Source organism: Hyaena hyaena, unplaced genomic scaffold (genome assembly GCF_003009895.1).
Source record: "Hyaena hyaena isolate Hyena2069 unplaced genomic scaffold, ASM300989v1 scaffold_82, whole genome shotgun sequence".
Classification (NCBI taxonomy): Eukaryota; Metazoa; Chordata; class Mammalia; order Carnivora; family Hyaenidae; genus Hyaena; species Hyaena hyaena.
This window is the reverse complement of record NW_024080713.1, coordinates 817,580-832,950: the sequence shown is the minus strand read 5'-3', so window position 1 is coordinate 832,950 and position 15,371 is coordinate 817,580. Positions and strand designations below refer to the sequence as shown.

Here is a 15,371-nt window from a genome sequence, read left to right as displayed (position 1 = left end):
AAAAACAAAAAGATAACCTACTATCCAGTCAGAGCATAAAGTAGGCAAAAATGCCTGAAATTCATATCAAAGAAGGAAAGTAACTAGAGAAAATTAGCAATATATTAAAAGTATTAAAAGCACAACACATCAAGACCAAATGATTTTAATTCTAGCAATGCAAAAATGGTTCAGTAGTAGTAGTAATGTGAACATCCTCGTAGCTTCCTGTACCCTTCTTAATGTTCATGTCATGCAGGCCTCACAGTTGACAGAGTGACCATACATCTTTAGTTGGCCTAGAACATTCTGGTTTGTGCCTGCTGTTCTACAGTAAATAGAGCTTCTGACCTAGATAATTAGAACATCATGTCATCCACTTAAAACTTCCTTTACTTATCAGAGAATTTAGATCCTGACTCAGTCATCTTCCTAGTCCTCAGTGTCACCATCACTCTGGATGAGTTAGAAGTTTACACAGATGGTCACATTAAAAAAACAAGGTTCTCAGACTTTCTCACCTCCAGAAACCTCTCCTCTATTTTAGCTCCTTATATCATGGTTCCCCCCTAGACTTTTGATTGCTCCCCAATTGGTCCATTTCTCTAATCACAGATTCAAACATCTACTCTAATAACTTCTACTTTCTAACCTTCCAGTTTTTAGTTAACTGCTCTCACTGCTGATCTCTAGTTCCTAATAATTTCTTTTACCTTATCAAGTGACACTACTATCAACTTCATTTCATTCATACAGTTAAAAAAAATTCCTTAATTTCAATAAATGCCATTATTTGTATACCTCTCCCTCTACTTAACTTCTGAAACACCTGTCCAGCTAAACCCCAATCCTAGGTAAGTTCAATTCTTCTCTATACCCATCCCCACACTGCTGAGGTCTGATGGAGGAAGTTTTAAGGCCTAGACATCAAATGTAACTTCAATGTTACCAAACAATCTGTTTAAGTTGGAGCTCTCCTCCGACTAGAGTTATTTTAAAGATCTCTCATATTCCTTACCTTTAAATCCTATTTCCTCTGCCTTTTTTTCAATAGATAGCTGAATTCACAGAAAGGTTTTCTAGCACTCCTCTATTAAACTTAATATGAACCTGTAACCGGCCTCTTTTGTCTTTTCCTCATTAGTACCCTCAGCAATTATATTTCCTTTTCCTGTGTCACCAGACTCTTAGCTTCAACTCTTATTCTTCCTCTTCCTCTTGCATCTTACTCTCTGGCTACACTCAACTGTCTCCCTCTGGAAATCTGTGCATGTCCTTCAGTTTTCCCCACCCCTCTCCTTCATGTGATGAACTTCTATTCATCCGTCAAGCCCCAGATTTGGCCTCTACCTAAATCCCCAAATCTGAATCTGGTGCTCCTTTGATGTGCTTCCATGGAACTTATGAGAGCACTATGAATGCTAATTTGTTCATAGTCTTTATCACACTATTAACTCCTGTTGGGTAAAAGTGTCTGTTTTATTTTTTTATATCTAATACCCAGCAAAATTCCTGGAATATAGAATAGACATACAAACACTGGTTGATTTGAATTAAAAGCAATAAAATAATTTTTAAACACAAATATATTAATAAGCCATAAAAATTAATGAAGTTCTGATAAATGCCACAACATGGATAAACCCTGAAAATATTGTGGCAAGTGAAATAAGCCAGACACCAAAGACAAATACTGTATGATCTCACTGGCAGAAATAAGCAAATTTGTAAAGACAGACAATAGATTAGAAGTTAGCAGGGTTGGAGGAAAGAAGAGAATGAGCATTATTACTTATTCGACACCGTTTCTTTCTGGGATGATGAAAAAGCTTTGGAAAGAGACTGTGCTGATGGCTGCATAACACTGTGAATGCAATAAACACAATTGAATTGGACATGTAAAAATGGCTGAAAGGGAAGTTTTAAGTTACATTTATTTTACTGCAATAAAATATTAGTAATCTTTATATTGTAAGCAATACAGTAAAAGCTGAGAAGCCATAAATTACATAAAGAGCTTCTTCAATTATCTACATACCAAATATCATGAAACAGGTTTACCACAACAATATCAGAGGGAAAAGAGTTGTAAACCTTGTTAAGTCCACCTCTTATCACACCTTAGAAATAAGAGAAGTGGTGAGAGAAGTTTCAAAAGCAACTTTTTTTTCCCATTTGCTGTACATTCACACCAAATTAAGGCATTTATGGCAAGAGGAGGGTTAGGAGTATGAATATAAGGTAGAAGGATTCTGTATCTAATCATACCTAACAACATTTATGTAAGTCTTCAAATTTCAATTACAATATACACCTCCTTTAAAAAAAAAAAACAGGAGTCTATTACAAGTGTATCAAAACAAAGTCAGTACAGGAAGGAAGAGTGGGAAGGATAGAAAAAAAAAAAGAGGTTAAAAGAACTAATGTATTACCTGGAGATACTTCCTCCTTCTGTCTCACAGTGTGGTCTTTTGTGAACTTCACTCTTTGATGAGCTCTGATGCATGTCTTGCAGAGCCACTCAACACACTCTACACAAAACCCATTAGCTTCTGCATTGTCCTCACAGCTTGTACACACCTAATCAGAGAAACGTGTCACATCAATTTTTAAGAAAAATGAGAAGGTGGTCAAACAACTAGTCACATAAAAATGATATACCAATCATATTTGGTCTCTATCGGTTATCTTAACACTGTTTGTAAATTTAAACTGTAAACATATGAAATGGAAATATCACACTGTCCTTCTTTGAGTATACCAATATTCCAGGCACTGTGCTAAGTGCTGAGGATAGAACGATGTAGAAAAGCAAACATGGTTCCTGCCGAATGATACTGAGTGTCCTAGATGGGAGTGTGGGTTCATATCCCAGTTCCCCACTCGTCAGCTGAGTAGTCTTGGGCAGGTTACTTAAAATGCTCTTTTAAAATGAGGTTAACAACAGATTTTATTGAGACACACACATTACTGGAAGGCTCACATCAATACACAATTACACACTGAGAAGTGCCATAAAGGAAAAGTCTGAGAAGCTCTAAGAGTATATGATAGGGGAAACTGATCTCGTTTTAGTGGGGCTGGAGTGTTGGACAAAGTGAGAGATTACCCAGGCACAGCTTTCTATAAGGAGATCATATTAGCATGAAGATATGAAGCTGAGTCATCAATTATTAATGAAAAGCCTTCTAGGCAGAGAACAGCATGTACAATAGCCTCCAGGTAAGAAGAGTACAGCAGGTTCAAAGAACTGGCACAAAGTAGGACTGAAGTAGAGAAATCAAGGGAAAAGACTGGCAAGAGAGAAACGAGGGGCAAGGCAGGCAGGGGTCAGATCAAGCAGGATCACATGACAGTTTTGGTCCTTGCTTTTAAGAAAGTGACATGGCCAGATTTGCAATTTTAAAAATCACTGTCACTGCAATATAGAGAACAGATTAGAAAAAGGGCAAGTGTTGGGGCGCCTGGGTGGCGCAGTCAAGTTAAACATCCGGCTTCGGCTCAGGTCATGATCTCACAGTTCGTGGGTTCGAGCCCTTCGCCGGGCTCTGTGCTGACAGCCAGCTCAGAGCCTGGAGCCTGTTTCAGATTCTGGGTTTCCCTCCCTCTCTGACCCTCCCCTGCTCACACGGTCTGTCTCTCTCTGATAAATAAAACACATTAAAAATTTTTAAAAAAGAAAAGGGGCAAGTGTTTCCTGCAGAGATAAGTTAACAGGGTTTTTTCAACGTTTTAGGTGAGAATGGATAAAGTGGGAATGAATGAGGAAGATGGGGAGTGAAACTGACGGGTTCAGAAGATGCACTGGATATGGGAGGTGAAGAAGGGAAAGCTCCTTGGTTTCTAGCACCACTATACATGGTGGTGCTCTTCTCTGGGAACAGATATTAAAGTTATTGAGAAGCAGTTCTTATGTTATCTTCTGTCACTGGAAAAAGAAATTCCCCTTCAGTTATTGCTCAAGTTAGCTAAATTCCAAATACCTGGACATTTTCATGCATCCAAACCTGCCTTTTCTTCAGCTCTTATCTTTAACCTTTCTAACATCATTAAAGCCACTGGCTCCTACTTCCTAGAAATCATTTGGACTCCTTGATACCGCCACACCCTCCTATCTCCCTGATTGCCCTCTGGAACCAACCCCTACTCTTCTGTAGATTTTTGTTAGAAGCACGAATTATCTCATCCTTACTGCCTAGCTTCAATTATCAGGTCTTTAAAGATATAACCTAAAACTTAATCTCTCTGCCACCCTATGCTACAAAAAAAAAAAAAAAGACGGATCTCTAGGATATGAAGTAAAATAGAAAAGCAAAGTGGTAAAGTAAATCATGCTACTGCTTATCTAAGAAAAATGGGGATGGGTGAAATGACATTTGCTAATATTTTTTAAGTAACATAAAGTTACTTAAAATTATGTATAAAATAATATTTTAAATGGAAGAATAAAGGAAATTAAATAGCTACCTATAGGGTAGATTAAACATTCAGAGTCTAAATTCTCTCAATATGCTGTGTTTCACAGACTTTACTTTAGAACTATAGGAATGTTTATATATAGTCATACAAATTTGAATTAAAAAAATTAAATGCCTGGGCACCTAGGTGGCTCAGTCAGTTGAGTGTCCGACTTCAGCTCAGGTCATGATCTTGTAGTTCATGAGTTTGAGTCCCACATCAGGCTCTGTGCTGACAGCTTGGAGCACGGAGTCTGCTTCAGATACTGTGTCTCCCTCTCTCTCTGCCCCTCCCCCGCTCATGTTTTCTCACTCATGCTCTCTCTCTCAAAAATAAACAAACATTTAAAAAATTAAATGCCTAAGAATCAAAAGGAAATTAAACTATCAAGTGGGTGGCTTAACCACACAGAGATTTACTTCAAGTAACTTTAAAATATTAAACTGTATGGTAACTAGTGTTTAAATCAAAACTTGAAAAAAAAAAAAAGTATGATTTGATTGACGATCTCCAGTGCATACACGTAGTAATTGCTGTGTCCCTTGCTTTCTATTTTGACAGAAACAACTCTATAATTTCTACTTCCAGCATCATCTCTATTCTTCTATACTCTTACTCTGCAAACGAGATTTATGCTTTACGAGCTGGTTCCACATTAGATTCTAACAACAGATGGAGTGAGACTGCAATGTCAGCGGAAGAAGTACCTGATCATCTTGGTTGTTTTTTTATCTGCTGGTATTCTCTGTGGACATCAAGACCATCAACACTACCTGCCCCAGCAGCACTTAGCACCAGATTACAGTTTTTCCAGTCCTCATGGAACTAGCTTTGGAGATAGTGAATCCATAGGCCTACTGCTGCTCCTCTGAGGTCTGTGACCCCAAGAAAAGGCTGAGACGCCAACATGACATCGCCTTTTTAGAGCTCTGAAATGATGTTCCAAGATCCTTCCTCTAACTTTGACTAATTCCAATCTTTTCTCTTTCTTCTCTCAGCTGCTTCCTTATGGTTGCTATGTCTATGATACTTTAAGTACTTTAGATTTATCCTTTCAGTAAACAAGTTTATGTCTAGTTAATAATTCTTAATTATAAGAATTAAGATGGTTCCTGTTTGTACCAAAACTGATATAATATACCCTATAATATATCTATTTGGAGAAAATAAATGATTTTGTCAATGTAATTAAGAATCAAAATTCTCGGGGCACCTGAGTGGCTCAGTCGGTTAAGCGTCTGACTTTGGCTCAGGTCATGATCTTATGGTTCATGGGTTCGAGCCCCGTGTCAGGCTCTGTGCTGACTGCCATCTCAGAGCCTGGAGCCTGTTTCAGATTCTGTGTCTCCCTCTTTCTCTGACCCTCCCCTGTTCACGCCGTGTGTCTCTCTCTCTCTCAGAAATAAATAAAACATTAAAAATTAAAAAAAAAAAAAACAAAAAACAAAAAACAAAATTTTCAATACTGGATAAGTGAGATAAATGTAAAATCAAAAAAAGTAAAACCTACACTTTGAAATTAGATTTATAAATATCAATATATACTTGTGGTTTATTTTCTCTTTATTCCAAGACAGTTGCTGCTTATATATTTTCAAATATTAGGCACCCATAGCCCCATTACTTTATTTTTGAAGACTGCACTACTGTGCCAAATGAAATGCATTTCTCTTCTTAAGGTTTTCCAGTTATAAGAATCTTAGAGACAGACGTAATTTTCTCCCTCAGTAACTTCTCATGAGCCTCAAATTAGGCTGTTAGTGTGCTTAGGAGTGGAATACATTCATATTTAGTAATCACAGACTTTATACCCTGTGCTGAATGCGAATTTTCAGCAGATCCATGACTTTCCTGATGAATGAGCAGTCTCCTTGGTGCTGTTCACACAACCGTTCCATGGCAGTCAGGGTAGCGAAGGTAAAAAGGGAGTCTTCTGTGATCCTCAGCAGGGTCAGTGTAGCACCTCAGTGAATGGCTGCACTAGAGATGAACCTGGTTATCCTATGGGACAGCCCAGAAGGCATGGCTACAACCCTTACTGCTCACATACTGTGCATGACACCAGTCAAACTACTAGTCAGTTCTGCAGAAAAGTAACAGCAAACAGGACAGTTGGACATTCAGTATCATGTAGAACAAATACCTGTACGCTGAATTTTTATATTATTAACTGGCAGTTTTGGTATTAAGGTGATGCAGTTTTAGGCTTTTTTGATGTAGAGAAGAGCCACTTGCTGTTTGAACTTCTAGAGACATTTCTCACATTTTTACTCCAGAAATTTGTTCACTTGATAAGTATATTTTGACCACTAAGACTAAACTTGCTTTTCTGTTAAAAATTGGCACCTATCACTTTTCTAAAATCTTAGCTTTCTTACAAATGCTAGTTTCCTTACTAAGGTTTACAGTTTTTTTTTATCATCTAATATCCACTTTGTATTGTTTATCTTTTTTCCCTGACACTTAATGCACATTTCAGAAACTCTACTAAGATTCTTTCCAAAATTCCATGTGTTTGAGGATCCTTTGCCTGTGCCCCAGGATACTATGTGGCTTAAATTCAAGCCAGATCGACTTTCTTTTTTATTGAAGTATAATTAACACAGTGTTATATTAATTTCAGGTGTACAATTTTTGGATTCATTAATTCTATATATCACTCAGGGCTCAACACTATAAATGTAATCCCTTCGTGTTTTTAAAAGTGAGTACCCCTAGCACCCGTACTGTGGTCTCTGGATACCATTTTTGTCTAAAAGAAACCAAAGATCCTAACAAAATCTTGTCAAAACATAAAGTACGGAATACAGCAAGAACAGTACTGTGATTCTATCAGAATGATTCAGGAAGCAATGTGAGGCTCCTACTGCCAAGACGGCATAATTTGAGCATCAATAAGAGCAACTACTACAATACATTTTATGTTAAAAATCCATGAGTACGTAATGATACAAACACACACACACTACTCATTAGTTACCTCTTAAGAAGGCTAAGAATCTAAGTCACTACTCTAAAAATTAGCAACTAAAGGAAAAGAATCAAGTTTTTAACCTACCTTTCCTATGTATGTAACCAAAGAATAAATGAAGAAAGGCTTCTGTTTCCCTTCCAGATAAAAAATACAGGGAAATGACAGAATGGGAATGTCACAATTTTTCAAAGCCCTAATTTAATATGAAATCATGGCAGTGATCATTAATGGTCATTGACATTAGAAAAAAAAAAGACCAACCAACTCATGCCTCCTGATCGAAGTACACACAGACATATGGATGAAAGTATTATTATGCCCCCTCACCCAATGGGACCTGAAATGAAATCAGCCTCTACATATTTACTGTCAGTTTACACAAAATACTTGAGACAGAGAAGCATGTTAAATGACTTTATGAAGATGGTCAGCAAAATGCAGAGTAAGGCTAACTCCACAGGACTAACACCCAGTTGATCTAACAAGTATGTTTAAAAGGAGGAAAAAGAAAGCCAGGGAAGTGAAGGAGTATTTTGCGATTAATTAAAAGATAGATTTGAGACAAATCAACCAAACGCACTGTGTAGGCCTTAATGGATGCTTACAGAAACCACTGTTTAAAAAAAAAAAGTAACAATTAGAGACACAGATCACTGGATGTTTGATGATATTAAGGTTTAACTGTAAAAATTTTTTACATATGAAATTAATATGGTGGTTAAGTTTATAAAAAAATTATTTTTCCACAGAAGTACTGAAAGATTTGTGGATTAGATAATATAATGCTTGGGATTAACCTCAACATAATATAGTGTGTGAGAAGGTGTCAGGATAAACATAAAACAAGAGGTGATGGCTACTAAACTAGGTATGTGTACATGGATGTTTGTTATGTGAAACTGTCCCTTCTCTTGGTAATGCTTAAAATTATCTGTAACAAAAACTTTTTAAGCTTTATCTTCATTCAGCCATGAACTATCCTCAGAGCTTCAGTTTGACCACAGATGATATCACCTTAGTCTTAGAGGGAAATTCAATCACATTCAAAACCAATTCTCTATCTACTTCCCTTGCCCCTTTATCTCTGTGAAAAGCACCAATATCTTGGTAGCGAGGTCCCTCTCACCTCCACATCCAATCAGGTATATCAAACCTTGTGTGAGCTGTAACTTATCCTCTTCCATCCCGTATTCCACTAAGCTAGTTCAGTTCTCACTACCTTTTGCCTAGGTCTTTCTAGCTCCAATTCATCCCACATTATTACCTCTCCAGTCTTCATTCTCAAAATATCCCTAACAAGCACCTTATTCCTGTACCAGGTTTAACATTCTCCCAGCCTCACTTACCTACACTGAAGATGTCAATTTGGACGCTATTTCTAGTTTAACTGATGATAACTTCCACCTATTATGTTTCTGTGACCAAAACAGAGTAAAAAAACTTACTAAAAACTAATTGATTATACAGAGGCATAAAGCAGCCTCTTAAATTTGTCCTTTAGATTAGAATCCCTTCAATTCTCATCTCTTATCATCGTCAATTCATATCAGATCATTACTCGATCCTGTTGATTATTTATTCTGCTTTACTTTTGAATTTTCTGGACTGAGCAGTCACATGTACTACTAGAGTTAATCTGATGAAGTTTAACTGGTGAGTGATATGACTAACAAAGTTCATCTAGTGTAAATATAATCATGTATGAAACAAAGTGACACGACGCTCTAGAAGGCAAAAAGAATCATTAGTATTCACAGAGGAACTTTCAGAAGTTTTAAGTACTTGACAGTGTAGCTCACATAAATAACTACATTTCTATTCTTTAAAGCTGGTTTCACAATTAGAAAGTTTATTCTCTGCATTAAGCCCTCTTTTGGCCTTTGATGAACAGTGGATACTTTTTAAAAAATTTTTTAACATTTTCTTATTTTTGAAAAAGAGAGACAGAGCATGAGCTGGAGAGGGGCAAAGAGAGGGGGAGACACAGAATCTAAAGCAGGCTCCAGGCTCCACGGAGCCCAGTGTGGGGCTCAAACTCATGAACCGTGAGATCATGACCTGAGTTGAAGCTGGACGCTTAACTGGCTGAGCCACCAAGGCATCCCTGAACTGTTGATACTTTTGAAACAAAAGGAGTAATTTTGTTAGTAACACATGTATTTATTTGAAGTGAGCCCTAAATTCCCATAGTTCCCCCAAGAAACAAAGCTGAAAACGAAAAGTACAGAAACTTAGCTATGTGATTATTAAAGTATCTTAAACATTATGTTTTAGATTTTTATATTTTAAAAAATAATTATTTTTTTCCATAGATTCAATTTGTTCACAGATCTAGTGCTCCAAATTAAAGGAACTGCCTAGAGAAATCATCAATCATAATTCAAAAGTAGACTGATATAATACACTTAGTGTATACTACAGAATTAATCACAACTCACCTCCATTAGAGTATTACAGTTCATCTACCAGGAACTGGACATTTAGATCTTAGGGGCCAATAGAAATAAACGTTCTACATGTGGATTATGGAAGTGGGGAAAAGAGAAAAACACCATTGGGTCTCTAAGTGCAATGCCCCAGACAATGTTATCAAATGAGGCTTTCAAAGAATACCATGCAGAAAAGAAAATTTTCTTAAAATATGGAAACCATGCTAATCAAAGACATGGAACTTTTAATATTTATCATTATAGAGTTCATCATTAAAACAGAAAAAATGAAAAAAAGGGGGTCTTAACATTAAGAAAAACCTGTCAAAATATAGTAAAATTACAAAAGAATGAAATATATATAGTAAAATTACATAAAAACGAATACTATCAAATACAGAATAATGGTTTCCTCTGAAGGGAAAGGGAAGGTGGGGGTACAAGCAAGGCTTCTGTATTGGCACTATTTTAATCCTTAAGATGAATTATTCATTATCCTTTATATTCCTTTTAAAATATTACATTAATTTGGGGGCGCCTGGGTGGCTTAGTCGGTTAAGCGTCAGACTTTCGCTTAGGTCATGATCTCGTGGTTCGTGGGTTCGAGCCCCGCCTCGGGCTCTGTGCTGACTGCCAGCTCAGAGCCTGGAGCCTGCTTCAGATTCTGTGTCTCCCTCTCTCTCTGACCCTCCCATGCTCACGCTGTCTCTCTCTCTCTCTCTCCTAGAAATAAATAAAACATTAAAAAAAAAATATTACATTAATTTGATAGACATAATGGTCAAAAGAGGGTCAGACATCTTTTATTTTAGAGCCCTTCAGCAATTTAGGCTGCCTCATTAAGAGGAGGCAAAATAGGGATACCTGGGTGGCTCAGTAGGTTAGGTGTCCAACTTCAGCTCAGGTCATTATCTCCCAGTTATTGAGTTCCAGCCCTGTGTCCAGCTCTGTGCTAACAGCTCAGAGCCTGGAGCCTGCTTCAAATTCTGTGTCTCCTTCTCTCTCTGGCCCCAACCCACTTGCATTCTGTCTCTGTCTCTCTCAAAAATAAATAAACATTAAAAAAAAAAAAGGCATAACATTTTAAAACTTAATACACTTACCTGATTAGACTTTTCTACTGTACTGCTGGGAACCTCAGTAGTGTCCTTCACAAAAAAATTATCTATGATGTGTCTCTCTGCACACTCTTGGCTGCAAACTGGACATCGAATGACTCCAACTGGGAAAGACAAAATTGTGTTCTAAGTTTTCTTGATTTGTATGCATAATGATTTGACTCTGTATATAACTGCAAAATGATCACCACAATAAGTTAACATTTGCCCCCATGCAGAGTTACAAAAATTTTGGTGGGGGAAGGATTTTCAAAACACTCTCCTAGCTGCTTTCATATATGCAATACAGTTTTGTTAACTACAGTTACCATGCTATACATTACATGCCTATGACTTATTCCTTTTATAACTGGGAATTTGTACCTTTTGACCCCTTTCATTCATTTTACCCACCCATGATCCCTTACATCTCAAAGCAACCAATCTGCTCTCTGCATTCATGAGCTCTCATTCTAATTTTTAATACAAATATACGAAGCACTAAATGAGCACATCTCACTTAAACTATAATTGGGTTCTTTTACAATGTGCACTCTCTTCAAACTCCTACCTGCCACTTAACAAAAGCAATTCAATGTGTGTGTGTGTGTGTGTGTGTACACACAGATATATCCCATACCTACTTTAATAATGAATAAAACTTCATTATTTTAAATGAGGTCCACCCCCCACACACCCTCAAATAAGTATCCCTATGGGCTTCTCTTTTTATTGTTTAGCAACTTCCAGCAGTGGTTTTCAAATATACATGTGCAGAACCACATGGGAGATTTTTAAAAGAAAAGAGTGCTAGAGGAACCTGGGTGGCTCTGTCGATTGAGTGCCAGACTCTTGACTTTGGTTGAGGTCATGATCTCATGATTTGTCGGATCGAGCTCTGAGTGGGGCTCATGCTGAGAGCACAGAGTCTGCTTGGGACTCTCTTTCTGCCCCTCCCTCTTTCACACTCTCTCCCTCTAAATGAATGAATGAATGAATGAATGAATGGATAGAGCTCTGATTTTCTCTGGACCTTTTGAATCAGGATTTTTGAAAGAGGAGCACAAGTATACTTGTTTTGCTTAAAATCTTCATGGGAAATTATTAAGACACACTATTTAGTTTCCTTTAACAAGTGCAAATAGTGTTCCTTTGTGGGAGGGAGAAATCATCTTTCATAGTACTTGGTAAAACAATAAATAATAATTATGAATGAATTAAAATCTAAAATTTGATTAAAATTTTAAAAATCTAACATCACTTGATACTGTACTTTGTAACAAGGAGATTGCAATAAGGTTCCCAGGTACATTTTTTTTTTTTTTTTGGGAAAATGAAATGCATATGAATGAATACAAAGTAACCTAAAGGCCATTTTCATTTGCATATATAAGCACTATTTTTTTAATTAAAAAGAATCTATTTTACTTTACAATAGTAACAAGAATATACTAAGTACTCAGAAATAATTGTTTTAAATATGTTTTTAATTAATTAAAACAAATAATTGTTTTAAATTCACTGTAGAGAAAAATGGTAAGCAATATATATTTAGAAATCTTAAAAAATATCTAAGTAAAGAAAAATCATGTTCATGATGGTAAAGATATGAATTCTCCCCAAACATATCTATACATTCAATGCAGTTTTAATAATCCCAATAGGAATTCCAATAGAATTTTGATAAGCTGGGAGACATTGTCTACCAAATAACAAGACTTACCCTAAAGCTACAGTAATTAAAATGGTGTGAAATTTATGCAAGGATAAAAAAAATGGAACAGAATACACATAAAAGGCTCACAGATAAGTACATTTTATACATGATGGATGTGGCACTAGAAATCAATGGGAAAAGGGATGAACTTTCATGGTGCTATAGTTCTCTAACATGAGAGGGGGGTGAATTAGCTCACTACTCAGTTAAAAACAATAATCCTTTTTTTTTTTTTTTAATTTTTTAAATGTTTATTTAGTTTTGAGAGAGAGAGAGAGACACAGAGTGTGAGCAGGGGAGGGTCAGAAAGGGAGACACAGAATCTGAAGCAGGCTTCAGGCTCTGAGCTGTCAGCACAGAGCCCCACCCAGGACTCAATATCATGATCTGAGCTGAAATCGGTTGCTTAACCAACTGGGCCACCCAGGCGCCACAAAAATGATAATTCTTTTAAAAGATCAACAACTTTAAAGCTTTCACAAGGAAATATAAGAACATCTCTGTAACCTCAGGGCAGAAATAAAATTCTCAAGCAAGAAATGAAAAGCAAGAGTTTAAGTGAAAGATTAACGATTTCAATTTCACTCAAGAACTACAGCTAGTCATCATAGTGTCCCATGCCACAGCAGAGGTGGCCCCGAACCATTGCCTGGCCTCCGCCGTAGGCTGCGGGCACTGAAGCGGGCCGCACACTGAAAAGAAGAAAAAAAAAAAAAAAAAAAAAAAAAGAACTACAGCTAGTCAAAAGATTATCATGAAGAAAGTAAAAAGACAAGTCCCAAAGTGGAAAAAGATACACCCAACACATGCTACTGACAAAGAATTAATAATAAAAATCCGCAAATTAGGTCACAATGTATTTCTCAAAAGAGAAAGATTGAGTAAACATATTTTTCCTTATCCCTCCAGAGAAGTACAGCTAAAAACCCTAGGCATTCTATATGAAACAATCGTAAGAAGACTGAAAGGTAGAGAGAAAATGCAAAGTAGCTACAGACCTCAGAACCCAAGGAACAACACAGTGATAAGTTCACCGGATTTTCTTTTAGCTCCATGGATTCCAAAGTGGGTGTTCATGAAGTCACCATCCTAGGAACATCAACAGGTATAAACAAAAAACTATCCCACAGAAACCTTCTGTGGAAGGAAGGTCCAGGAAAGAGGCTGCCTACCATGACAAAATTTTTAGACAACTGCTCTACTCCAGCCAAACACCACAGATAAAACTGTGCTCCCTTTGCCACCAGCAAAGGCCCAGTGGGAAGCCCAGACTTCCACGAAGCAGAAATAAAGTATCCCCACTATGCGCTGCTCTGTGTCTGAGAAGCCTGGTGGGGAGCTGGGGCTTTCATCCTTAGTGGGAGCTAATGGGGCTTTCATCCTGCAGTGTCAATGGAGACCACACGAAGAGCCTGAATTTCACACCCCACCAAGACAGCAATGAGGTGCTCCTCTACCTCTAGGCTGGTCTGGAGTTAGAAAAGGCCTATTGGACACTCAGAACTTTTACCACCGCCTGCCAGTAAGTAACCTCCTGTCTCTCTGTCCCCACTCTTCAGATGTGTCAGTAAAGAACACATGAGTAGCAGTAAACAGACACTCCTATGCCCTTATCAACTAGGGAGGTATCGAGAGACTTCCCCACCATCCACCAGTAAGAAAGAGGCCCTCCCCTTCCAGATGTCAAGGGAGGAATAGTAAGGAACACAGACTTCAATTTCCACCTCATAAGAAGCAGAAAATAATAAATACAAGAGCAGAGACCAATGGAACTGAAAACTGAAAAGTCACTGAAACAAAAAGCTAGTTATTTGAAAAGGCCAATAAAACTAACAAATCTTCACCAATTCTGAAGATGACAAAGGAGAAGATACAATTTAGCAAACATAATGAAAAAGGGAGTATCACTACAGACCATGAGGACTTCTAAAGGATAACAGAGGAATACTAACACTAGTCAAAAAAAATTTAACAATGTAAGTGAAACAAATTTCTCAAAGAGGGCAAACTACTATGACTTAACCAATATGAAATAATTTGAATAGCCCTGTAACTATTTGGAAACTGGCTCTAAACAAACCAAAATACTTAGGTGTAAACCTAACAAAACATGTATTGGACTTATATGCTGAAAACTACAAAACTCTTGAGGAGAAAAATCAAAGAAGATCTAAATAAATGGAGAGACATAAAGTGTTCATGGATAGAGATAATCAATGTAGTAAAGACGTCAATTCTCTTTAATGTGAGCTATGGGTTTAACACAATTCCTAATATGCTAGCAACATTTTATTTGTAGATATAGGCAAGAGTATTTTAAAATTTATATAGAAAGGCAGATGTACAATAAGAGCTAAATCAATATTGAAAACAAGAACAGAGGAACTGTTCTATCCAATTTCAAGGCTTATACAGCTACTGTAATCAAGAATGTCTGTTACAGACCAAAGGATAGACACAGATGAATAAAACAGAATAGAGAACTGAAATAGATCCACATAAACAGGGTCAACTCATTTTTGACAAATGTGTAAAAGCATCTTAATGCTGAAGGTACAAAATTCTGATGAGATGTGCAGTTACGTGTTCATAAACTGGAGGATTCGTTTCAATAAAGATGTTGATTCTCCCCAAATTGATCTACAGACCAATAAATACCTATCAAAATCCTAAGCAAGATTTTTTATAAGTATAGACAAGATTAATCCAAGATTTAT

The 15,371-nt window shown here is 36.9% G+C and overlaps 1 protein-coding gene across 2 annotated transcripts in view; it reads right to left on the bottom strand.

Annotated features, from left to right (window-relative positions):
- The window catches only part of TRIM24 (tripartite motif containing 24), a 111,630-nt gene that overhangs the window by 49,275 nt on the left and 46,984 nt on the right, over positions 1-15,371 (bottom strand). For both annotated transcript variants that reach the window (XM_039234003.1, XM_039234004.1), the window contains exons 2-3: positions 10,944-11,062; positions 2,412-2,559 (exon numbers count right to left, since the gene is read on the bottom strand). In XM_039234003.1, the coding sequence (XP_039089934.1) occupies positions 2,412-2,559; positions 10,944-11,062 (267 nt within the window). The remainder of the gene's footprint in view (positions 1-2,411; positions 2,560-10,943; positions 11,063-15,371) is intronic.